General features: G+C 36.2%; 1 protein-coding gene across 3 annotated transcripts in view; it reads right to left on the bottom strand.

Annotated features, from left to right (window-relative positions):
• The window catches only part of CHD1 (chromodomain helicase DNA binding protein 1), a 54869-nt gene that overhangs the window by 14850 nt on the left and 12547 nt on the right, over positions 1-27472 (bottom strand). For all 3 annotated transcript variants that reach the window (XM_026798136.2, XM_005495346.4, XM_014272954.3), the window contains exons 3-25: positions 23112-23316; positions 22009-22110; positions 20663-20730; positions 18324-18473; positions 17748-18019; positions 13883-14108; positions 12906-13006; positions 12476-12654; positions 11318-11445; positions 10526-10742; positions 9799-9888; positions 8759-8949; positions 7540-7728; positions 7063-7225; positions 6499-6651; positions 5947-6018; positions 4146-4295; positions 3422-3570; positions 3090-3186; positions 2901-2996; positions 1791-1967; positions 1465-1625; positions 105-146 (exon numbers count right to left, since the gene is read on the bottom strand). In XM_026798136.2, the coding sequence (XP_026653937.1) occupies positions 105-146; positions 1465-1625; positions 1791-1967; positions 2901-2996; positions 3090-3186; positions 3422-3570; positions 4146-4295; positions 5947-6018; positions 6499-6651; positions 7063-7225; positions 7540-7728; positions 8759-8949; positions 9799-9888; positions 10526-10742; positions 11318-11445; positions 12476-12654; positions 12906-13006; positions 13883-14108; positions 17748-18019; positions 18324-18473; positions 20663-20730; positions 22009-22110; positions 23112-23316 (3378 nt within the window). The remainder of the gene's footprint in view (positions 1-104; positions 147-1464; positions 1626-1790; positions 1968-2900; positions 2997-3089; positions 3187-3421; positions 3571-4145; positions 4296-5946; positions 6019-6498; positions 6652-7062; positions 7226-7539; positions 7729-8758; positions 8950-9798; positions 9889-10525; positions 10743-11317; positions 11446-12475; positions 12655-12905; positions 13007-13882; positions 14109-17747; positions 18020-18323; positions 18474-20662; positions 20731-22008; positions 22111-23111; positions 23317-27472) is intronic.

Here is a 27472-nt window from a genome sequence, read left to right as displayed (position 1 = left end):
AGATTATGTATTTCCCCTACTGCCAAAAGTTTCATGGTACATTCTAATATCTATAAAAAAATAGATTTCAAGCTGCCACACAAATAATAATCAAACAACTTTACCTCTCAAGAGGGCCACCAAATTTCTTGTAACTCTTGATAAACCTAGTAACAGAAAATAATGTTACCATTTAAATATACACTTAACAAATAACATTTGTTTTAAAGTTGCATTGATACAATTGTTAATCTTAGTATAATGCTATGTGCAATAGAGAGAAAAAAAGTAGAGCAGCTTCATATATTCAGATAAAATCAGTTTTATGGGTTTAAGAACTGATACAAATAAAATGATAGAAGATATAATTTATTTCAGAAATCTCTTTATTAATTTCACAAGACTGAGGATTCCGCAGCTGTACGTATCTAAAAATCAAAACGGAATGTGGATTTACAGTAAATGAAGATTTCAGACATCATGTTATGTATGGTTATTAAAAAGAGCAATAATTCCAACAGGTAACTGAAAGATTTAGGAAAATTACATGAAAGATACTCTCTGTTCAAATATATAAGCAATGGAAAAAAACTGGAGATATTTGGAGGAGAAAAGAAATTGAATAGAAATAATTTTTAAAAAATTAAAAAAAAAGAAGAAGAAGAAAGAAGACTTCCTCAACAACTTCTTGTTCATGCACAAGAATAGCCTCAAAAAAAGTACCAATTTGCCTCACTGTTAGATGAGATAGAAAGCCAAAAAGGATCTTTGAAGTTATTCCTCTAAAACAAATACTCTGAAGACTTTACAGCAATTTAGGGAAAAATTTCAGAAGCAAAGTAGCATTTCACAAACCCAAAAATGTTAACAAAAAGAATTCCTCCTCCTCCTACCAAAACAATACTTCAGCAAATATTTAGCATATACAGAAGGGATCAATGATAATACGAGTTTCAAATAGGATTTTATATTTTCTTAGTTTTAAAAAAGCAGGATGTAACAATTCAATTATAGTGCCAAGAAGTTTAAAATGAAAATAAAATCCAATCAAATTGTTTCATTTGTCACCAAAGAGATGTGACACAGTCTTTGAACACTGCAAGTTTTAGATAAATTGGTGGAAACCAGATTATTTTGCTTGTTAATTTTTAAAGGAAAGCACCCCTTGTAAATCACTGTCAGTAATTATTCAGTGAAATGACTGTCTTCACAGGCTGCAGGAACTAAAACATTTAAACCAATCATACATATTTTTAAAACCTAATTTTACACCTCATTAAAATGGGTTCAGATTCTTGCTATAACAGTTCACTATGTCAGCACCACAAGGTAAAAACAATAAATGTCTAGAATAAAAAGATGTCAAACAACTTCAGGAAAACCAGATTACCAGCTGTAGTTTCCAGACTGATAATAATATTATTATTAATAAAAATAATCGTAATTTCTTGTTCCTTTAAATATGCATGTACTCCCATATCTTACCGCCTTATCTCTGCATCACTAAATCCTTTAATATTTTCTCGAGGAATAGTTCGTGGTCTTCCACGTTTTTTTGGCCTTTTTCTTTCTGAGATGGAGTCACTATCAGATCCAGAGTATCTTCTACTCCTATTGCGTCTCCCTTCACTGCCATTGAAGCTAATCTGGAATTCCAGAGCAAGCTATGTAAGTAACAAATATAAGCAAATTTTACCTGCTCTGTCAAAAAAAAAAGTGTTCAGAAAAAGAAAAAAAACCCCTAACCCCAAAAGCAACAAACTACACCAAAAGCAACACAGAACTATAATTCAGTCAAAGCCAAGAGATACCTGTTTTGCACAGTTTCTCATTCTTGGAAGCATGTATATTTCTTCAAGTTCTTTTTGTCTTTCCTCCTCTTCTATTCTTCGCCTCTGGACCTCCGGAATGATTTCTTCCCAATTTCTTGAATTTCTTTCTGGCTCCAACTCAATATCATCTTCATCCATATTGGAGAAGTTGGCCACCTTGTAACATCAAAATATATACATTCTCATCAAGTCAATACATGACACAATTTAAAAAAACCTGATCAACTACTATTTAAGGAAAACAAGGTTACAGAGCCCATATTTTATGAATTTATACACATAACACATATTTTATCTCTATATATACTATTGTTTTATAAGATATATATTAAATTTATGAATTCAAAATGTTTCATGAAACAGACTCTAATGAGAGTACTTTTAATAATTTAGGAAAGATAGATTCCTTTCAGCATGGGCTAAGAAGAGACACAAGGAGAATCACACCACTCACACCTGTATGATTGTGGTTTAACTTCATTCAACATAGGGCTAACAACATTTAAATGTCTGATTTAATGTGAAACTATAATAATATAAAATTAATCAAACATTAATACAATGCTGATATAAAAATATGGTTTATTTATATTTTTATATTTTATATGAGTGATTAGCAGGTGAGCTATTTAATAATCTCCTGAACTACATATCAACATATCATGCTCTGCATTTTTTTTTCTTGCACACATAATATGTTTAACTCATAACACTTAAAAATACATGATATTCCAACTTTACTTTGGGGCTAAAAGCAACTTGGAGAAATTATCAGTTAAGAAACACAAAGAACACATTGCATTTATTGATACTGTAGCTGCTTAATAACAAAGACAGTAAATAAAACACTAGCTTAAATTCTAAGCATTAACACATTCATAAATACAAAATACATAATATATTCCTATTGTTTATAATGACAGTAAGATATCATGTAGAGGCAAAAAACCATTTTACTAGGAAGCGATACAGAGTTGACTTATTGAGGCATCTATTTCTGAAGAATCAAGAGTTAGATACATAGAAGAGAAATAATACTGTTTAAAAGGGAAAGTATAATTATGGCAGGAAAGAGGGAACAGAGCCTACCTTGAACTGCGAAAGCAACTCATCTCCTACAGTTAATGGACCTGGCTCATTTTCCCGAGTTTCAGCCCTCTTCAATATTTCATCTATATCCATTTCCTGAGGGTAAAAAAAAGAAGTTTCTCTTTACAATTACATAATTCATACATATTTTGGGCTGATCTGTCTACCTAGTCCAGAAGCACCACTTACTTGAGGCTCCTGTTCTTCCCCTTCAGGTTCTTTAAAAAGTTCCTCAGCACCAAACTTTAAAATTGCTGACAACTCCTCCTTATTAAAAGGTGTTGAGCTGAAATAAATGATGTTTTAGGAAAAACATTTTAACTTATAAACTTGCAGTTTTCTATAATCATGAGTCAATTAAGCATTCTTCTTATTGTTAAATATAAACTTTTCATATATTTGCAATACGCATTTATTATGCAAATAAAAATCTACAAAGACCTCGCATCTTCTGTTTTGCCTTTCATTTACAACTGAAATATTCTTAAGGTAAGCTGGTAGAGAAACAAACATAAAGGTACCTTGAAGGAGTAGAGCCTGTATGTAACACAGTTTTCCCTGTAGTGTCCATTCTCTGAATTACTAAATGATCTAACACCATTTTTTTCTTGGCTCGTTCAAGAATATCTTCTTCTACTGATCCTTTTGTGACTAGTCGATAAATATTAACCTATGTGTATTTAAAAAATAAAAAAATTTAAAAGCAGAAATCTCAGTCTTCATTACGTGATTTCTGAACTTTTTAATGGGTTTCAAATATGAAATACTAATTTAATCACATTACCACAGTCTTTACAGAAATGTTTTATATTAAGTCATCGTAGACCTTTCTTTCCAAACTTCAAAGCAAAGGCTTTGCCAGAGGCAATAATGTCATATTTCTAACTGTTACTGTATGTCTTCAGTAAGAAGGAAAGAATCATCTTGAGAACTAGAATATTTAAGCATTGGGGATGTGCCTGATGTAGCAGTTATTTTGTAAAATGACATCATACCAATGAACATAAGACAGACAACTTGACAACTCTTCTCCCTCTCCCACCCAAATACCACAGCTGCCATATTATTTCTTCCTGTATGGCGACTTAGGAAAAAAGAAATTAGCATTACTAACATTTCTGGAGATATGCAGAAAGTATTAGTTATTCTCAAAAATACATGAGGACTGAATGGTGCAGACAGAGAGTGGACAGCTAATGTACAGAACTGTCTTTCAGGTCTGGAGCTTAAACTGAGTGTGTTTACCTGTTTCTTCTGTCCAATTCTATGCGCTCTAGCCTGTGCTTGCAGATCGTTCTGTGGATTCCAGTCAGAATCAAATATAACCACTGTATCAGCAGATGCCAAGTTGATACCTAATCCTCCAGCTCTGGTAGACAGTAAAAAGCAGAAGTCCTGAAATCATAAGGTAGGAAATAGTTTTATATACAATACTAGTAATATTCCTAAAGGAGTATATACTTTATGCAGTAAAGTGGTGCTACCAAATCCATAATTGTTCTATGCTTAAAGCATCTTTAAATATAAAGCAAACGCTGATTACCAATTTCTTTCATAAAGTTACTGACTTCTCAAGTCAGTTTAAAGGAAGCAGTGTCCTAGATGACAATCACTGAGCAAGACATCCCAACAAAACCAGACTGGCCAAAAAGTTACCAAATCTTACTGTCAAAGCCTTTAGCACTACAAAAACCCTCTCCCACCCTCCCTGCCCCAAGCCCTGGAAGACTAAACAGTCATATCAGAGCAGGGAAAGCACTTGAGCCTACACATAACTGATTAAGAGACAGAAGCAAAAACCTTCTTTCAAGTTCAATGCTGTTCAGCATATTCACGAACAATATGAAAATGGTAAGCAGCAAGGAGAAAAAACCCTGTAGGCAATATAAACTTATTGAGAAGGATGATCCTGTAGAAAGATATTGAGACATGCAAAAAACAAGATATGAAATCCAAGCTAAAGTAAAGCAGGTTATAAAACTCCAACCAAACCAAATTTTCAGTACAGTTACAGGAAACAGCAACCATTACAATAAGGAAAGAGTCCTGAAAATTGTGTTAAAGATTTTCAGGTAGCCTGTAGCTCAGTAACACTAACACTCTACAAAATCCACCCAAAAATATTATGAAATTTTAGGAAATTAAAAATAAAACTGAGAGCATTCTTCTTCTTGCTGCACAAATGCAGAGTTTGCATAAATTTTAGAAATGCATAAAGTCTTCTTCATCTCAAAAAATATACAGTGTTACTGCTAAGATTTCAGAAAATGTCAACAATGTCTATGAAAGAAATTTGAAAGAGAGTTAGCTTTTGTATTTAACATGGAATTTGGTCCTTCTCCCTATACAAAGCAGAAACAAGCTCAGCAGCAAGTAGGAAATGCTGTCTTCATATACAAATTGAACTAAACCAAAATCAATGACCAACCAACCTCCCCTCCCTCAAATCTGAGAGTGTAGGACAAAAGATTTAAACCAATCCAACAGTATGGAATGACATGCCTAATAGGAGTGCTAAATAAGGTACAAATATTCCAGTTCAGAATCGAAAGACTTGTGACAGATGCCTACGTACTCACAAGTTACTCACAAAGAATTGCCAGAAATCAGTACTTTACTATTTCTTCCATGGCATGTAACAGGTGTCAACAAATGAAGACAACGGGAATCGTATTTGAAACAAGTAAAATATGATTGTTTGTGCAAGGATATATGAAGTTAGTTCTACCCATTGCCAAAGGACTTTCGAATACTAACTGCTAAAGTTCAGTACTTTTGTAAATATTACTAATTTCTACAGAGGAACAAAGCTGGAGTTAAAATTTTGCAGCATTTATAGAGCAATCAGCTACCACTTTCCTAATTTATGTGTTATCTACTTAACATCTTAAAAAAATATTACATAAACCTTATACTCTAGGCAGTAGCAATGAATTTCCAACCTTATTGATATATTCCTGACTTTTTTCTTCTCTTCTTTTTTGTGCAATGTCTTTTGGTACTTGGGAAAAATTAAGACAGACTCCCCAGGGAAAAAAACCTTTACCTCTGATCCTTCTGCATTAAAATGATCCAGTGCTTGTTTCCTCAATTCCCCTTTTATTGATCCATCAAGTCTCTAGAGAGATTGAGAACTACAGTTAAAAAGTAATTTTATATTGTACTCAACATCAGAACAATTTCAACTGCCAGCTGCTTATTACACGAAGGGGAAAAAAGTAATTAAACAGCTCACATAATTTTTAATTCATCTGTTTCACTTCGAAATAACATTCATCATAGAGCCAGTCTCCTCCTGGAAAAAGAAGACATTTTCATCCTTTTTTTTTTAATCAAAGGGGTAAAGGCTACATAATCACAAACAAAGCTCAAGGGGACTGCTGAGAGTCATCTTGTCTAAATCCCCTACTGGGGCCGGGACAGCTAAAGCATGCAGCCCAAGGTCATGTCCAAGTAGCTTTTGTACCTCAACAAGAAATAGAAATTTCATAACCTCTGGAAAACCTGTTCCAGTGCTTTGACACCCTCACAGTAAAGAAAAAAAAATTAATATTCAAGATCAAAGCTTCTTAGCTGCTACTATTAGCAAGTTTCTTACCTGAAATGGAAACTGACGATATTTCAGATATTCTGCCAGGATGTCCAGCATCCTTACCATCTGTGAAAAAATCAGGACTCTGTTGCCACGTTCTCGCAGACGAATCAGTAGCTTGTCAAGAAGGATTAGCTTCCCACTGCTACGTATTAAATGCTACAAAAACCAAGAAACACACATTGCAAAATAAATTAATCTCAACACTAATACACACTGGGGTATGTTTGACATCCATCTGAGGTTTGCCTTTCTTTCTATTACTGTGGGCAGAAAAAATAAAATTTATTACATTCCTGAAGAATTTTACAATTTAAAATATCCATTCAATAGTATGTAATTAAATCTGGGCATATTTATTTACTCAATTCTCTTTCAATTATTCAATTTCAATTAAGAATAAAAAAATACTCCAATGTAAAAACACAGGATGCACATTTAATGGAAAACCTGCTTTTCCTTAATATACTTCAATAAGAAGTAATGAGCTGCCAAGAAACTATATAATTCTGTGAAAACTACAGATGTAAAATCTCTCTTTTTCTTCTTTTAATTAAAAAGTGACACTACCTGTAAGGCCTCCTGTTTATTATAGAATTCATTATCATCTGGTGGTTTAATGAGGTAGCAATGGTTGCAACACTTCTTGAGTTCCATCATGATGTTCAAAAAGCCTGAGGTACTGCCTTTTGAACCTTTGCTAAGGGCTTTATAATTTCTGGTTAAAATCCACCTATGAAATAAAATGTACAATATTAGTAACTTCTAACCGTATGTGGAAGTAAAACAGATGTAGCTGTCAAAATATGAACAAGCTAAAGATTAAAAACATCTCCCAAAAGAGTATATTAATATGCTGAATAAAAGAAACTACATAAATAGACATTAGACCAATGCAATTCCTGAGCTGTTGCTTCACAGGATTTTATTTGGTGAAACTCTACCAAAGCCCCAACTTCCATACAGTATACAAATCACTGTAATTCAGTAAATTGTACATAGACATAATCACTGAAACAGCAGAATACACAAAGAGGGGGTACCTACTTGTAGTATTGCTTCTGCAATGCACTCATTTCCATCCTCAGAATTTGCTCAACTTTAGCAGGTAAGGACTTTTCTACATCTTTTTTAACTCTTCTCAGCAGAAATGGTTCAAGTTCTTTGTGAAGACTTGCATAACCACATTCTCTCCCTTTGCCATGCTCCTCTTCAAAATCTTCCCATGAAGAAAACCTTCAAGATAAAAAACACCCTGATGAAGCAAAATTCAGGAATAAAGGTAACACAGACACAGACCATATACCACAAAAACACTTATACATTCAGATTTCTTCCCCACTCCCTTCTGTTTCATCCCATTTTTGAATTTTCATCTCCCAAGAAATCCCAGATACTGTGCCTATAAATAATAGAATGGAATTTTCAAAAAATGTCTACAGAATGAAAACCTCTGATTCCACAATGGAAATGCAATGCTTCTCTGCAAGGACACTTGTCTAGATGGTTGCAGAAAAGTCCATTATTATATTTTATCAAGACAGCATAAAAAACCAGCTCCATGTCCAGAGGGTGTGCAAGAGAATAAGAATAGACTTAAAATATGTCTTGCAGATTGTATGGTCTAGCTAATGTGTAGCTATTGTCAGTACTAATAGACTTGGAGAATGGAGTTTACGATCGAACAAATGAATAATGGCTACCCAACCTCAGTGGCTTTGCTTGTACAGTTCTGTATAATCCATAGCTCAACTTAAACAGAGCTATAGTGCTTGGGATTTACAAGACGTCTAACAGGAACACGCACTTTCACACACGACCTCTAGTTTACCTTAGGTTTAAAGAAGTCAGTACACAGTCAGGTCAATGCTATAAGTTTACTGTATTCAAAACACATGGGAAAACCAGCTATCTGATTGAATTACAGTACATGTGGCATCTTGACATGAATTTGTTTTCATCAATAGTATTAACATATGAAAAATTTCATTCTTCTTCTCCCAGAGCAAATCTATATGGTTTTTCTTTTAGGTGAAGATGAAGCCTTTTCCCAGGTTCTGATCCATACATCAATCCATCATTTTTGCACACTGCTAAAATGGGAAAAGGTAACATCTGCTACCAGCATTACTTACCTAAAGCAGCATCAAAAGATACTTTCTGTAGAATATTTAAGCTATCTTTCAGTACAATTCTCTATTTCTAAGATTCTCACATCACTACACTACTTCACAATAAAAAACTTCAAAAGAAAAATCTTTCTTACTTTTCTGGCATGATGAAGTGGAGTAAAGACCAAAGCTCTTTGAGAGAGTTTTGCAGAGGTGTTCCAGTAATAAGAAGACGATGGTTAGACTTAAAGTCTATTAAAGTTTTGTACAGAAGAGAGTCATCATTTTTTAAACGATGAGCTTCGTCAACTCCTATGAATGCCCAATTCAGACCACCAAGGAATGACTTGAAAAGGAAATGGAGATGGGGGAAAACATTATTGAAATCAACAAATTACATTATTTTCCACATAATATAAACAAGCTCAACCTGATCACTTCTTGGTTTATTTCAATAAAATAACAGCTATATGTTTTTAGTAATAATTATGGCTTTTACATTTTCAGGTTCAATGAAAAGCTGTGTAGTCATCCTAAGAAAACATAAATTAAATTTCTTATTTTAAAAAATGCCCAGAACTCTGACCCGCATTTTTTTACATGGCAGGAAAAAAAAATCATTATAGATTTCTTCCCATACAAACAATGAAGTAAACAAAGTCAAGTGCTTCTTTAATAACTGTATCAATTTCCACATACTGTTAGAGGTATTAACAATAACTCTGTGTGCTATCACTTCAGAGACAGTATTAATACATGTGCACACACATATGCAAGAATATCACAGAAAAATAATTTGGGATTTCCTAGTTTTGCATCAAATTTGGGATTAAGGTTCTGTTAGGTTCTGCTTCAGTTCCTTGATGGTGGTCTGCAAAGAAGCAGAGCAAGAAGCTGAGAGGAGATCATTACAGCAATGAGACTCTCGAGCAAACGGAAGAAAATTAAGTGTTACCCACCTCATAAAATGGGAAAAGGCTGAAAGCCTGACCACATGTATGTAAAATCCAGAAGTGCTTAAAATAAGAAAAGACTCCCAAGAAACAAAAACAAAAACCCCAAACTACACACTGTTGTAGCACAACTATCAGACTCTCCATGAATTTAATGGGACATAAATCAAATATGTGCAAGTCTAAACAGAATTATTCTATACTGGGGAATTATTTTTGCCTCCCCAAAGAAGGGCAATTACCTTATCCTTTAGCAAAATTTCATATGTTGTTAAGAGTATGTTAAATTTCAATCGTTTGGTCTGTGGATGCATCCATTCATGAGTTCTTATCTACAAAAAGAAACAAGTAAACTATAAGCTGCAGAAAAAAGGTCTTGCTCACTGGAATCAACTGAAATACTGCAACAATGTAGATATTTACTAGCATAAAACAATATGATAATGGAACAGAAGGACGACACACATATATATAATATTAATATGTATATAACATATAAATATATATATGAACATATATATTTTATACATAAATATGTACACACGCATATGCACACTATACACACACACACACACACATACACATTTTATAACAGACAAGGACTCTTTACTTTAACAGGTAAGATTAATAACATTAACAAACCAACAACCTTTCAGGAAAGTAAGATCATGACTGGCTTTCTGATATACTTATTTTCACTATATCCACCTAAACAATCACATGAGAGAAGATAACTGGTTTTCAAATGCAAAATTCTTAATTCTGTCCACTATTAAGTAGAAAGGAAACTTCTCATACACATTTACATGAGATCAAAATCCAAGTCTTCAATTCACATTTTAAAGACATAGGGCTTCAGCAAATATTTCCTCAGTCCCAACCAAAAAATCTGAGATATGCAGATGATAAAAATATTAAGTATGTCTTGTTTTTGAACAAGACTTTTCAATGACAAGGAGAAATACTCACCATATTTCTACTAGTTATATCTCCTAAGTAAACTACAGCATTCATCTGAGGAGCCCAGGTTTGAATCTCTCTTTGCCAAGACGTCAAGGTAGAAAGTGGCACAACCAACAAGAAAGGCCCATACAATTGATGTTCGTGAAACAGGTAGTTCAGAAAAGAAATTGTTTGTATTGTTTTACCTAGACCCATTTCATCTGCAAGAATACAGCTATTCCCTCTAAAAAAAAAGAAGAAAAAAAAGGAAACAAAACTATTTAGGGGGTGTGTGGAGATTGGGAAGGTTTGGATTAAAAGAAATCATTATCTTTTGAATATAAAATCCAATCATAACAGTTTTCAAGATTTTACTACTACACATTTTGAAGACATTTATTTACATTGTTTTTCCATCGCAAGATCTCCAACCGCTCCTACCCCCCTGAATTAACAAAAAGGTTTTAAGTAGTTCTCCTGAGTCTAATTTTTAAATTTTATCAGTAATATTGACATTCTATAAATGGTTGTTCGGCTTTGCTAATATTACTGGTTTAGGTCTGTTGGTTGATTTAAAAATATTACTTATTCCATTGAAACTAAAAGCAAAGTAATGACACATCTTAGCTGCTTTTTGTTGAGAACAGAAATAAAATTATAATTTTCGTACTACTTAGAGCAAAACCAGTCCCTTCAGATCTCTGTTTTGAGCTTACAGTATGAAAGTTTCCAACTTTAAAAAAAACCCACCCAACAGAAAAAAACATTTCAATATGTTACAAATGCTTGCAATTCACAAACAAAATTGAGAGTCCTTACTTGCACCATGAGTGAGCAAGCCAATTCAACCCATTTAACTGATAATCTCTTAACTCTAAACTTTCGTGTCCTCCAATATAAGATGGTTGTTTTTTTAGTGCAACGAATCGTGGCCTTTGTTTTAGAACCTGTGAAAAGCAAATTGATCATCGGTCAATGATTGAACTGCAACTGAAATTACCAAAAGATCTTCCTATAGAAAAAGTAACAGGAAGTATTTACTAACTCATCAACTCCAGTTTTTATCTATCAGTGTAAGCCAGGCCATAAAAAAACACCAAGTAATTGGCAAATTGAAACTAGTTTGATTGCCAACCTAAATGTCACAACATGAATGACATTAACTCACTCAAAGTTTCCTTTTAAAACAAACTGCAATACCAAACAAATCCATTTCTGAATGCTAGTAAAAATGCAGAGGACCGGCATCTACAAAACCTATTCTCAGTAGTGCTACTGTCCAGACATCCTACTATACATCATTACTGGTATTCTGAAAAAACTTCCAAAAAAACTCACAATGTGTATTTGATATGTAGATTAAAAAAAAAAAAAAAATCTCATTTTTACTATTGCAAGTGATGTGGTAGCTTGAATTTGGCCAGGAGCCAAGCTGCTACCCAACTGCTTACTCACTTACCACCCTAGAGGGACAAGAGAGAGAAATGAAAAGGTAAAAAGTGGGAAAAAAATTTGGGTCAAAATAAGGAGTCTACTGGGTGAAGGAAAAACACCCAACCAATCAAAACAAAAAACATATAGAAAAAAAAATCCCACAAGGGACAGAATGAGTCACACATCAATTCACCAGCAGACTGATGCCCAAGAAATTTCCAGGCAACAGGCAGCCCCTACTCAGCCCACTAATTTATTGTTGAGTAAGACATTAAACGGCAACAAGCACCTCTTTGGTCAGCTGGTGGTTCAGCTGCTACTGGTGTGCTCCCTCCTAACCTACTCATAGTGGGGAACGTGTACACAGGATACAGAGAAGGCACTGCGCAAGCACTGTTCAGTAACAGCCAATATGTGTTACCAAAACCATTTAGGTCACAAAAATAAACCACAGACTGCAGAGCCTGCTATGAAGAAAATTAGCCCTATCCTAGTCAGACCCAGTACAGCTGATTATAAATCTATTTCAAATTACCTACTCACCTTGCAATCTTTAAAGGGAGTGGTCTTGGATTGATTTCTGCTGAAGTACTCATCAATGCGTGCCTGAAACTTTTTGGCAATGAGAGCTCCATCTTCCCAGCTACATTCAGAATAAGGTAGACCCTGCCACTTACAATAGTAGTCTGGATAACCAGCAGCTGATTTCTGATTTGAATGAGCTGCAAAAATGCATCAGAATTCTGATCAGCATTTTACTTCTGTACTGTAGGAAAACATTCATTTTACATAATAATACAACAGAAGCTAGACCCATACAGACAGCCTGACAGCTTTTCTCTTCACCCGAAGTTTTGTTTTGGATTAAAATTTTGTGGTATCAATATTTGACATTTCTTAACTATAAAAACAAGAGCACTGAGAACATACAGAATCCCTAACATTGATTTCTGTCCACAAGTTTGTAACATACCAATTATTCTTTCCACTATCTGGTATTGTTTATGTAGATCATCTGTAAGCTCCTGCTGGCAGTTGTAATATTCCACATCTTCTGGAGAAGCATTTTTCAGCCTGGAGCAGGAATTAATTCACAACACTTATTACACCATATACTTCTAAAACTAAGAAAATTCAGCAACTCTACAGCTCTGAATGTAAGCATCCCATGAATCTTGCCTGGAAAGTTTTTTGAAGGAACAACCTAAAAATCCCTACTACAAAATGGCTGTGTCTGGCCTAAGTGCCTCACCATTAATGACTAAAAATACTTATCGCTGAAAATTAGTATTCTCCATTAGTTGCTTGACTAGTACAACTGATAGCTGTAGTAGCTATTTCTCCAGATAAGCAGTACACTTTACAGGTTATTTTCATGGAATAGTACACAGGGTGGCTCACTCTGTAAGAATCTATCTAATGATCAGTGGCTAAAAATCCCACCAGCATTCGCTGATTATATTAAACATTCTAATAAAACTGGACACCAAAGAGATGACTTTAAAATGTATGTATTTCTTCATGGTTTTTATTCTCAAGCTTCAACCTCAGGTTTCAGCAAAGAAAGCTGAATTCTGCAAAGTCACCTGAAATGGCTAATGCACCAAGAAAGCATTGATCCTTGAAGCAATTCTTGAAGAACTCCAATCAAAGTATAATGGAAAAATTACCAAAAGCTACAATTTATTACTAATTTTTAAATATTACCCATCTTGTTAAAATTCCATTTATACCATACAGACACATACACACACACACACACACACGCACACACCAGATTCAGAGAATTATGTTACTGGAACATGCTAAAGGGGCTTTGGCTTTCAAAGTTTTTGTCTTCCCAAAAAGACAAAAAACAGTTACCTTCTCAAAACCAGGTAACAGGTCTCAGAAACAAAATAGAATACCTACAGTGTTTCAAAATAAGTATAATTAAAAAAATACATTCACCATCGTTTTGTTTCCTGATCCTTTTTCTTGTAATTGTCCAGTTTCTTCATTCCTTTAACATTTTGTTGCTTCAGTGTTTCCTCAGTTTCCCAAGTGTTGTGGATGTGTGACCAACCTTTCCATTTAATGAGATACTGTACTTCTGCCGGCTCCTTTGATTTTTCAAACCCAGCATTTGGATCACCATCGGCCTCAACTGCATATATTGTGGTTGCAGCACCTGTGGCTGAGAAAGAAACCACACCATGTGCCTTGAGTAAGCGTGTGTTGTTGTAAGTTAACCAGTTAAAAATGTAGCAAAGTAGTTGGTGGTAATTTTAGATGAGCATATACTTGACCAGTGCCTACTGCACTCATGTCATTACTATTATTTGAAAGATTATGATGTAGATATACTAAGACATGCACAAGTAGTCAAGAGAATAAAAGAGCAACCAAAATTTCTACACCTACCCTGCAATATCTTATCTTTACTCATGAAAATTTTATTTACATTCCTGGTTTTTAAAGTAGTCACTAGGGAATGCTCCACACTTACAATGCTTGTTATCTTCTGTTACTCTAGTCTTATCTCCGAGCATAAAAAAGACATCTGATGTTATATCTGATCAGCCTCAAGACATGAAAAACCTACTAACAGGGACACTATAAATCTCCTTATTCCTAAACAAGTTTGTTGCTTGTCCTGACTCTGTTATTTTACGAGGTAAAAATTATAAAGTACAGATTAAGCACAGACTGTATTGTAGCTGCAGCACACTAGCAGCAGGTAACAGCTCATTTTCGTGAGGACAGGGTACAGAATCACAGAATATTCTGAGATGGGAGGGACCCACAAGGATCATGGAGTCCAACTCTTCAACTTGTACAGGGATAACCCTGGCATTATTACCATCCAGCTCTAACCAAGTTAGCTAATCTCAGTGGTGTTTATAAGGAAATGAGACCAGCAAGCTGCTGGGGCAGATAAACTCTGCCCAGAGAGGCAATGCCAAAAAAACAGCAACATCATCTGTGCAGGAAGAATGAAAGAAGCTTTGTTCCTAAGGCTTTGACTACAGTAGTAACACCATACACTGGAGCAGGATATGGGAGAGAGAATTTGAGAGAAGAGTACTAGTTGTGACAAGGGTCAATCATTTAAGACAGTGCGTATAACTAATGGAGAAAGGTAGCCCTGCAGTGCAAGAGGCTTAGCATTTGGGTGGGGTTTTTTCATGTGTTTGTTTAGATATCTAAGAGTAGTATGGGAGAACTGGTTACTTGGAACAAGGAGCAGGCTGAGATACATGATAACTGCTTTGCCTCAGTCTTCACTGCCAAGTGACTAAGCCACACCAGAGAAAGCAAAGGCAGGGAGGGAATGGGAGAAGGAGGAATCACCCACTCCAGGAAAATATCAGGTTTGAGACCAATTAAGGAAACTGAAAGTTTCAAGTCCGTGGGACCAGGTAAGATGCATCTACAGGTCCCGAGGGAACTGACAGATGAAATAGCTAAGCCACAACCATAATCTTTGAGGTCATGGTGGTCCAGGGAAGTTAATACTAACTAGAAAAGGAGAAATATAAACTTCATTTTCGAAAAAGAGGAAAAAGGAAGACCCTAGGCTCTGGGGTCCCCACTGTAACAAGGATGTGGGCTTTCTGGAGTAGATCCAGAGGAGGCCAACAACACAGTAAAGTGGGCTGGAACAGCTTTGGTATGAAAACAGGCTGACAGTTGAGGTTGCTATGCCAGGAGAAGAGAAGCCTCTGGGGAGACCTTGCAGCACCTTCTAGTACCTAAAGGAGGCTACAAGAAGGCTGGAGAGGGACTTCAGACAAGGGCACATAGTAGCAAGACAAGAGGTAATGACTTTAAACTGAGGGAGACTTATATAAGGTATCAGGAAGAATTCTTTGCAAAGAAGGGGTGAGGCACCATAACTGGTTGCCTGGCTACACCCAGAGAAGCTGTAACCCAGGAAGTAAGTGTTCAGGACCAGTTGCATGAGTCTTTGACCAATCTGGTGTAGTGAAATGTATACCTGCCAATGGCAGAGGAGTTGGAATTAGCTGATCTTTAAGGTCCCTTCCAACCAAAACCATTCTGTGAGTCTATGATTTTAACTTGCAGACTCAAATACAAAGCAGAATTCTAGATACCATTGCAATTTTAGATGCATTTTCTGTAGCCATTCCACACATTGTTCTGTATTTGTACTGCAGCACCTGAAATTATTATTTCAGTGGTTCAGCCTTACCAACACTGTCTTTCAATGTTCAGACTATTAGTCAGCTCTCCCATGTAGTCTACTTTCTGCACATACATAATTTGCACTGATCAAGACCAATGAACTGTACAAACAGCATAACAACAATATGGTGTGCATTCATGCAATAGAGAGTTATCTTCCACCTGATTTTTACACTCTACTCAGGTATGCAATTTTTCTGTATTCTACAATACTTAAAAAGGAACAGAAACATTCTTACGAATATAAAAGGTACAACAGTATGACTTCTATGTAACTGTGGTGGTTGGACCGGAAATGGGATTTCTGGGATGCTGTGGTCACTACCATCAGGCCAATGGATGCTCAGATTGTAGGACCGCCTCTGAGAAAAAGACAGGGGTTAAAAACCAGAGCTGCCCGCCCCAGGAGTCTCTTGGGACTTCTGTCGGGAGAGGCTTTGGATCTCCCCCCCGTCCCAGCTGCCGGCTGGGGGGGGAGGGGGGGGGGAAGCCTCGCGGCCATGAGGTAGGCCCAGCCCAAGGATGGAAGGGTGGAAGAGCACCAAGAGACATCAGGCAGCCCCCCATGGAAGAGAGAGAGAGAGCCGGCGTCTGAATTCGATGGCGGTGCTGGCCCAGGAGAAGGGGGGGGAGTTCGAGGGCAGTGTGGGAGTCGAGGGCAGCGTGGGAGTTCCAGAGCTCTGGGGCAGGCAGAGATTGAAATTTTTAACCCTTTACTTGCACGATTGAGACCTTGCAAAATGCTGATCCTCCTGGTGCTGAATGAGAAGAGAGATAAGAGGTAAGAGGGAATGGGCCACGAGGGAAGTGCAGAAGACTTTTGAGTGGGGGAGAGATGACGGAGTGGCCTTTTGGCTAGACTTTTCTTGTGTGGCCATAGAACCATTTCTTTTTTCCTGTGACACAGAGACTGCATTTAGGGAGAAGCAGTGCCTCAGAACCGGGAGGGTTCAGTGTTGGGAGCTCTCAGCCCCAGGGGGTGAAAAACTGGGGGGGGACAGATGTCCCGAAAGAGAGATTGTGCCTTTTTGGAGTGAGACAAGGCATCCTTGAAAGACAACCCTAGAAGCAGCTCTGGTCCATGCACAGTGGTGAGAGCACTGGGCATGGAAAGAAGATGTCACGATGGCAAAAGGACTTTCCGGGCGGTGCTGGGTGACATGGAAGCACACGAGGTTTCAGCGTGTTTCCAGGGGAAGCTTATGGTGCAAGAAGGACTCCTCTCCTCTTCATGAACTGAAGATTGAGTATTCTAAAGGGTGGTGCCGGACTGAGAGTTGGTGATTTGGGGGAATGTATTGGACTGCAGAATTTGGTGGGGGGGAGGAGGAAAGTGCTTTTTGTAAGGTTTTCAATTTTTCCCTTATAGTTTTTTTCCTTCTTTTCTTGTAGTTGAGTTAATAAAGTTTTCTTTATTTCTAAGCTGGGGCCAACTTTGCTTATTCCTGGTCACATCTCACAGGAGACACCAGGGAGAGGGTATTCTCATGGGGGCACTGGCTTTGCGCCAGGCCTAAACCATGACAGTAACTTTAAAATTATTGCTTTTTAACCCTATAGACGAGAATACGCATTGAAGTTGCACCGTGATCTTAACAAGGATTTTAAAAACACTGAAAAAATATACCTCCTTTACGGCCAACTCGACTATCCATAAATTTCTCTATAGTTTCAAATTCATCTTCTTCAGGTTGTGGAACATCTTCTCCACAAACTTCTAGCAAATCATCAGAATCTGTCTTGGTTTCTTCAGCTTCCTTGTAACTAATGTTGACTGTCGCCTGACGACGAGATCCCCTCTTATCATAATCATCATCATCCTCCTCATCATCATCCTCTGAAGAATCAAGTTGCCTCTTTTTTGGTCCTGCATTCTTCTTCCCGCTTTTTGGCTTAATTCTTCAAGACAATAATGTATGACACAAAAATGATGTTTCAATGGAGGCAACAATTAATTTTCTGCATTTTTTTCTGAATACAAGTATTTAATGCATGTTCAATTACTCTCCTTTCATTTAAAGCAGACAGGAAAAAGTAGTCACTAGAAAGCATTAATATATTATCATACTATGTACATTAAAAAAAACCCCTTTTTTTTGTCAGTAAGTACTTCCATTTTCAGTCGAATGCATAGTAGTCATAAATACTCAGTTGGTTTTAAGAAATAATTTAGAATAGAGCATTCAAATGCCCAACCTCTTACCTGGTTGGAGGTTTACGGCTTTTGACCTTGTTTTTCGGCTCATAGTCAGATTCACTCTCCTCACAGCTGCTTTTCTCTCTGTCTTCCTCTGATTCAGAATCTGAACCTGTTCCCGACATTGACCCTGATCCTGACATTTGCCAGTCTTCACTGTATATGATGAAAGAAAAAACAGTAATTTCATATTGTTACATTTTTTAGAACAGTTATTCACCCATGAGGGATCTGCTATTATTTCAAGACTCTTCACAGAAATAAAAATCTTGTAACAGTTATTTCAATTGATGAGACAGAAATTTGTCCTCAGTGAATACTAGGTAAGTTAAAAAATGTCCAATGGCATCAAAAGGATTTGGACTAAGAGGTAGATTTAAAATCTAAAATAACAACAAAAATCTGGATTTCTATATAAATTTCAGCATGAAGAAATGAGTGAACAAGACATTAAGAAAACAAGTCTACCTGGTAAGATACATATTCATCAGAAATTAGACATGTTCAAAACATAAAGTTCTATCATACTGTACTCGGCAGAGTCTCATATTTCTCATATTGTCTAATGTCTGCGGTCTCTGTGGCCCATGTGAAGAATCAGCAACTTTGGCACGAGAAATGAAAAATAAAAGAGGCAGATTTGAGAAATGCAGAAAAACCTGAAAACCTGAACTGCAACAACTAGTGAGTGGCACTGGCTCCCAAAAGCTTCCACTAAACTATCAAATCAGTGCTCCACAGCCAGGCAAGGTACTATGAGTAAGACACTTGCGACTGAGTGTCCTAGGTTACAATATAAAGATGTATTCTATTCCCATCTTCAAGAGCTGCTGAAACCAGGAGGAGTATTGTTTTTTCCTCATCTCCCATTAACGGGCCCAATAATGCCTTGCCACATGACTCAGAGATAACTCCCTCCAGAGGCCATTTCTATTTAATGGGTAATCAAGAACTCACTGCATGACTCAGAATGATATCAGCCCATCGTGAGATGCTCCACCCAAGGGGGAGCAGCTAAGCATCACCACCTGGATATAATCTGGGCTTTGGGACAGAACTGGCAGCCTTTACCTGTTTCCAGAGGACAAGACCTTCCAGATCTTTTTCACAGGATCACCACTTCAACAAGACCATTTTATCTAGACTGCTACCACCACCCTAACTAGCAGGGTGTCAGGTTGTATTCTGACTCTGTCAATGGTTTTCTTCTTTTGTACTATTGCATGTGTTTGGTTTTCGTTGTGTTGTGTCTGTTTAAGTTGGAGTGTACCGTTTCCCCCTTTCTTGTAATGGCTCTGCACTGGTTCTCTCCTCCCTCCCTTGTGCTGCCAGTTATCCCAACTCCTTCCCAGTTGCCATGGCAACCAATGTATCCTATCTCAAATCCCACCCCAGTGTCCTATCCATCACTAAGCTCTCCCAGAAACTTCCAGCTAGAGCGTCAAGTGATTGGCTCAGGAACTGGGGCCCCACCCTCAAGTTATCCCCATTGGTGCTTTCCCTAAGTCAATCTTTTGTATCTCACTCCTCCCTGAAATTCTATTTGCCCAAGGACTGACCCCTCCCCTGTCTCCTTTCTCCCTTATAAGCTTTTGTAACCTCTCTGAAACTGTCTTTGGGTGTTGGTTCCCCTGGGATTCAATAAACGTGGATTCACCACAGCTGAAGTCCGCTCTCTTCCTCTGCTGATTATAGCTGTAAGCCACGTCCTTCAACAAGGCTATCATTGCTGTCATAGCACAGGGCGATTGCCTTAGGTGCTGCCCTGGATCACTGAAATCAGGATAGTGCCCCCCTACTGCTAGCTGTGCTGGATTGCTAGCAGGGACATCCAAGAAGGACAATCCTTCTCCAGCTGGCCGCTTCAGGTTTTATTACCTTTTCCTAATAAACTGTATTTCTGACTTGGGAGTCTCTCACTGGTTTTGCTTTCAACCCAGAACTCCGAGTAGCAGGATTCCCTGGTTTCTGCTTAACTGAAATGTTTTAGTTCATGACACGAAAGATGATGTACAGTATCTTGATTCAAACTCTGACTTCATACAGGAAAATTCAATCTTAATACCTTAAATAACAACTTACTATTAAACTGCAACAAAGTTAAACTCAACAAAGTATTTTAGAAATAAAAGCACTGATGAATGTTTTCAAACATATTGCAGACTCATACTGAGAAAGTAGTGCAATAGAGATGCTCATTTGACAGTTCATTTTAAAATTACAAAATTAGAAATGAAAGATCAAGATAAATTAAGAAGAGAAGAATTTTAAGAGTGAGGAAATGAAACATAAGCATCTGTCTCTATGATAAAAAATGTGTGCTATTACTTAGGAAAACAGCTTACTCTTTATGTGTTTTTTTCTTGGTTTCACTGGATGAGTCATCTGCTGAATCTTCACTACTTGAGGAGTCCTGCAGAGGTAGAAAATAAACCAAAGCCAAAGAACATAAACCAAAGACAACGCATTCTAACAAAAACAATTATGTAAAAAATCTTCTAACAAGTAGATTTTGAAATGATATATCAGTTTCCACTGTCAAATTTTACCCTCCAATGCCTTCCAATTTAGCTGCTTGAATCCTGGTATTGTTTTTGTACTTTTCCATCTATGAATACATTATGCCAGTACTGCTCTGGAGAACACCACATAAAACTCCCAGCTTAAAAAATCAACATTGAGCCTACATAAAAACAGTCATGGTGTAAGCTGCTCCACATTACTCAAGATGGCGTCTCTATAAAAATCCTAATGAAATCTCCTACCCTCAAGAGCTTTTTCACTTTTCATATCTGTTCACATTAAAACACCAGTTCAAGAAAATTTTGAGAATAGCACATCCCTTCTTTCTTTACAATAAAAGTAAAACCAAGAACCCTCTTAAAGCTAGGTTTTCTTAAGACCAGTCTCATTGTCTTAAACTTAGTTTAGAATAACTTTTATCCTGAAAAGCATCTTTCTTCAAGACAGTGCTTAACAGGTGTAAATTAAAATTTTAATGATACATGATTAAGTTTTCTGTTTAAAAGATGAGCTCCTAAAATCAGACAAAACCAGAAATTCAACCAAATGAGTGTGACTACAGTACAAAGTCTTTGTAATACAGGACAAAAAGACAGCTTTACAAATAAATTACATTTCATGGTTCCGATTACTGTTCTTAAAAGATATTCCTACTGCAAAAAGTCAGTATTTCTTTAGCCTATGATTTAGGTTTTGAAATACCTGGAATACAGGTCTCATACTTAAAATATAAGAATTCTTCTGTGGTAACTACTACTAGACTTGTAAAAATTAGTTTTCTACTTCATATGGAATTTCTTAAAACTCTAGCAGACATCTTTTCCAAAAACACGTTGAAAAAATAATTTAGCATTTTTATTTGTCTTTACAATAAACTCAAGAAGCCAGAAATACAGTGTAAGTCAGCACTGTGTGGCTTGAAAATTTTGTCTAGACAACACAGAATAGCTACATAAAAAAAAGCACAGAATAGCACTGCTATAATTTTGGGACAACTCACTTGGAAACAAGTAACCAGAGGTATCTTTACTTTTCTGCATAAAAATGTCAGTTATTTGAATGTTAATTTTATAGACTAACCCCAGGCTTCTATGTTCACTCAGAGAATACATATTTGCTCAATGTAATTTTATTGCAATGTGTACATTTTAAAAATTACATTAATCACCTCTTCTGAAACACTGTCTGATGAGGCTGCCTTTTGTTGTTGCTGCTTCTTGAGTACTCCTGATCTTTGCACGGCAAGTATACTTGGACTAGACTTCCAAAACTAAACAGGAATAGACATGCAAGAGTCAGTTAAACATACTGAAAATCTCCAGTTTACCACATATTTACTTTTCCTAAGTAGCATCTTAATTTTAGCAATTTAAACATTTCACTACAAAACAATTCACTACAAAACACTAACTAACAATATCAGATAGCTTTTTAAAGTCGTAAGATTTCTACAAAACAGAATGTTATATGCTAATCACTAGGATGATTACTGAAACATGTTTAACCATAGTTGTGTAGGTAATTGTTAAAGCAAAACTTCATAAAGTACATTTTTAAATTCACACAGATAAATTCTTTCAGATTGCTCAACTGCTATGATTTTGTTTCATACAGTAATAGTTAAACATATGGAAAAAAATTTAACAGAGAATCCTTAACTGTCTTCAGTTCTTGGTGTGATTCATCCATAACTACCTTCATAAATACGGTATACCACTCCATAAACATGGGAGAGTGCATGTAATTCCGGCCCACTGGATTGAAGAGATTTCTCAACATCACTTTTTTCCTGCTCTTATCAGACTTGTTGATAAAGAAAGCTAACCATATGTAAGCCTGAATTTTTTACGTAATTATTTATACATACAATGAAACCAAGCATTTGAGAAACAATGCAAAAACAGAATGCAGGAACAACAGTATATGTTATCTTTCTCTTACATAAGTTCCAGTAAATTAGCACATGCTTCTGTATGATGAAATTTAGGTAGCCTTTTAACTGAAAATACTTACAAATGTGAGAATTTTAAAAGTACAAATTTAAACACTTATATGAGAAACCTGCTCAATGTTTAAGGCAGCGAAGTACATGCTTTCACTAGCCCAATCAAGTTAAAATCTAATTAAGAACATTTCATTACCTCTTTTTTTTTAAATGAGCACTGCTCTTTAAACTAATTTTAAAATATTTTTTTACTATTCCCTTTCCACTTTTTTAGTATTTCCTTTGCCATTTCCTTGACAAAGAATTCATTTATATATCTTGTTTACCTCAGATCCGTCAACTTTTGTTGGTTTAGATTGAATTTGTTTCTTCTCTCTAGATGTGTCAGACTCTGATTCTGACCGAGTCCCTGACTCTGAACCAGAGTCAGAGTCACTGCTGCCTGACTGGCTGCTGCTTCCGTCACTACTGCTTCCAGAACTTGAACCAGATCCAGAAGCTGATGCTGACCCAGAATCATCATCTGATCGGCTGCAATGACAAGTTAGTAGGATATTACACAAGTGCCAAAGTAACAGGATTAAAAGAAAAAATAAGACACCTTAGCTTTACCTATAACTCAACTGCTAAGTCAGACCATACTACATAAGCAGAGTTGAAAAATGCTAAAAATAAACAGGGAATAAGAATTTAAAGTGTAATTAGATACTTTATGTGAAGCCAAAATAAGATAAAGCAAAACCATTCAAATTATTACAGCAGTGTCATACAGGGAAATTAAAAGTGGTAGAAATGATTTGTAGCCATACAAACAAGCTTCACTCCCTTCAAAATCCCTGCCTTTAGGGCCATCAAATGCCATACTAGCTAATGGTTTAGACTACTTCACAAAAGACTATCCAATATTGTTTTCAATAAAGCCATGGCAGTCCTTAAAACAAAACAGAAAGCTACACAGACCATGGTCTTCTGTTAAAAGAGCAGCACAAACTTTCCCCACACAGGCAACTCTGAATTTATCAGAGGTGGTATGACTTACGCCAAAGCACTTTCTTTGGCATACATTTGAGCTGTCTAAATTACTTCATCTGTATATTCATCTTACACCACATTTAACACAATTAGAACACGCATTAATTAAAGATACTTTTTTTATAATTTTAGCATTTCTTTTTCATTGAGTAGATGAGTTTGAAACTTTAGTAAAATTCCTTACTAGATTAATACTACATTTCAAAGATATCATGAGAAAGAAACACCGCATGGCAAAATTTTTTCAAATTATGTACACACTGACACAAATGCTAAAAAACCAGAGTACACATGAAGCTGGAACTGAAAATGTTAAAGCCAAAACCGTATCAAAGCCCAGCTGGTCTCTGCCAGCACAATTCATCTGGCTGACAGCTGGAGGTGAGGTGGGGGAGAGGGAAGATTGATCATTTGCCCCAGAATATACTTAACTGACTATTTTACAACTGCAGAACAAAGCAAAATCACTCCTCTGCTTTTGCTGCAACCAACAAAACTGTGCCAGAAAAGAAGAAATGAAGCTATTCATTAACAGATCCCTGCAGAATGCACCTCCATCAGCCATCTGCAACCAGCAACCAGGAAAATAAAGAGGGGCAAAGTAAACACAGTGAAGCTTCCTTGCTCGGGAGGGCAAGATGTGGAGAAACATGTTGCTACAAGCCAGAGAGACTACAGAAGGCATTTACTTACTGTAAATGAAGATATATGGAAGAAAACTCAGCATGGAGAGACAAAAAAAAATACCAGACAAAGTTCTAGTCATAAAAAGCTAACAAAAGTATGTAAATCCTACAGAACCTTGAAGGAGGGGAATCAAGTACCTTTATGCAGGACAAGGCTTGCTTGAAGAGGACATTAATAACATGGATTCCCAAATCAAAAACTTATGCAAAACACTACACCATATGGATGGTAATTAAGTTAGCTTTCCATATAGCAGTAAAATTGTTCACACATACTAATACAGTGCTAACCATAGGTTTAACTGCATACACAGACAGAGGCAACCAAGATGAAGTGCCTGCTTTCTAAGGTAGCATGGGGAAACTAACACTGGAATAAAATATCTTCGTCAACTTCCTAACACTGTAAGAAACATCTAAACCAGATACAGAAGAGAATGGTGGAGAGATAAAAGAAAATACAAAAAAAAAGTCCAGTTTACTCAGATAAGTAAGCAAGAATTACACTGATTTGATAGAATCACAGAATCATCAAGATTGGAAGAGACTTTTCAAGAACATCCAGTGAACCCAGCACTATCACTGTAACTCCTAAACCACATCACCCAGCACCAGACCAAATGCCTCTTGGACATCTCCAGGGATAAACAATTGATGGGAAATTTTAAGTTGTTTTATGTTCTTCCCAGAAATTGAGTGTAAGTTTAAAACCAAAGGGGACTGAAATAGGGAAAATAAAACTGTAGTGGGTAATGCTATTTGCTGTAGAGTTCAATGCAAAAAAATCAGCTAATACCAGATTTTATAATTTACTAAGAGATCAGCTACCTATCATCTAAGGTCTCTGTTAACAATAGCAACATGTCAACATGCGGATTTTGATGTAGATCATACAGTATTCGAAGACAAGAACATGGGCTCCTTATCTTGCCAGCTAGCTCCCATCAAAGCTCTGAGTCTGGTAATGAATTTCCATTAGGCTTACAAGAGGGACCAGCAATGTAAGAGCTATTCCATAATCCTTGTTTCTCAAAATAAATTGGCCTGATTTGGACAAAAGCAGCCTAACAGAACTCACATCACAACACACAGTAACATCTGACAAAGAGTAAAAAAATCTTAATTCAACCACATTACTAATAAATGCAAGACCAGAAAACAAACCTACACGCAGAAGTAAAAGAAATGGGGATAGAAATTACAAGAAAATTGTAAGAAATTACAAGAAGAAAAAAACAAATAATAAAGTTCACCACAACTGATTTAGAGCTTCCCTAACGATACCATGCATGAAGCACAATGTAGGATCCCTACCAGAGATTAACATATGGTACACAGAACAGCAAAAAATAGTCAAATGAAATTCAAACACTATAGCACCAATAATAACTTACTAGGCTTTCTTATGCCACAGTATCAAATCAGAACAAGGAAAGGGGAAAAGACAAAGTGAGTAGCCTGAAATAATTTTACAACCAGGGTAACAGCAACAACTTGCTGAAATATTTATCAAAGCTTAGTAATCCATGACAGTTTACATACATGCATGAAACATTTGAAATAAACTCACAAAAAGCACTACAGATGTTCAAACACACAAGGCTACTCTATGTTGGGAAAAGCCTACTTCAATAATCATCCAAATTAATGCAGTTGCGTGAAACTTGTGTGAATTACAAGTTCTGCCTGTGCACCACATAGTCCCAGATATCTTCACAGAACTACAGCATGTATTAAGAAAATTAGGTAAGAATAACAAATAGGTTTTCACTTCTACGGTTGACTTGCCTGTTGATTTCTTCCTGATTGACTTACCACAGAACAAGTAACTGACAAGCTCTCTTGAGGGCTACCAAAGCAATGTTTCTTTTATCATGTACTGTCATACACTCTTTCAGCCTGAAACTTATAGGCACAAACTTACAAAGATAGCACTATAAGTCAGAAACCTAAAGCTCTTGTTTTCAAAGGAGATAGAGAGTCGAATAATATATAAGCTCTGCATAACGACAAATTGCAGATCTTTAAGACAGTATAGACAAGCAGGATGGCATGAGATAGAACATTACAAATCCCCGACAGCTGCAACACTCCATACTTCAAAGAACTTTCCTCCACAGAAATATGAAGGATTTGAAGCAACAGTAACAGAGATGCGGCACATAAGGCAAAAAACACATCTACAGGAAGAACTACAGGTTTAGGGCTCAGTTTTCAGCGTGCAAAATATTTTCAATATTAGAGAGAAAATTTTTCTTTCTATAAGTCAAAGACCCAAAAGAGAGCATGTTTATGCCAAGATCAAAATTTTATACTCTTCTGGATGCATACTGTCCTTTTGCTTTTCCCGTACTTAAGAAAAATAAAGTATTTGTCTAGCATTTTTAATGATAATATTTTGTGTAATACAGCAGTTTAAAGAAAACATTTTTGTAGAAACACAACAACAACAAAACCTCTGTTGTCTAACAGGACTAGGTATCTATTCAAACAGAAATTGAATATAATTTTTCATTCCAAGAATTAGTTATTAATTAGCTATAAAGTTCTGTATCTGCAAGACAGACAGAAAGAATAGTTGATTATCAACTGGGTTTTTTTTTATTTCTTCACATATCTCATGCAAAGCAGTTTTACACCGATATCAGATTCAACTAACAATCCACTTTCGATATAAAGAAGCACCTTATTTGTTTTTTACAAAACACCTGTAAAAAAGCAGCAGCAATGAAGTAAAAGCATAGACCTATGTAACTTTTTCTAACAATGAACAAATCCACCAAAATGTGCACAGACTTATTTGGGACAAAGGGAAAAGAATTATGCAAAGAGGAGAATAAAGAAATACGTTTTCCCTTACAACAAATGGAAAAGTTAAATGTATCCATGGCATTTTGTAGCCATATCTCTTAAACAATGTCCATAATGAAAAAATGGGGCAGTAAAAATTAAGTCTTACTGAAAACCCA

The sequence above is a fragment of the Zonotrichia albicollis genome, chromosome Z (genome assembly GCF_047830755.1).
Source record: "Zonotrichia albicollis isolate bZonAlb1 chromosome Z, bZonAlb1.hap1, whole genome shotgun sequence".
Lineage (NCBI taxonomy): Eukaryota > Metazoa > Chordata > Aves > Passeriformes > Passerellidae > Zonotrichia > Zonotrichia albicollis.
This window is presented reverse-complemented; position numbering and strand designations above follow the sequence as displayed.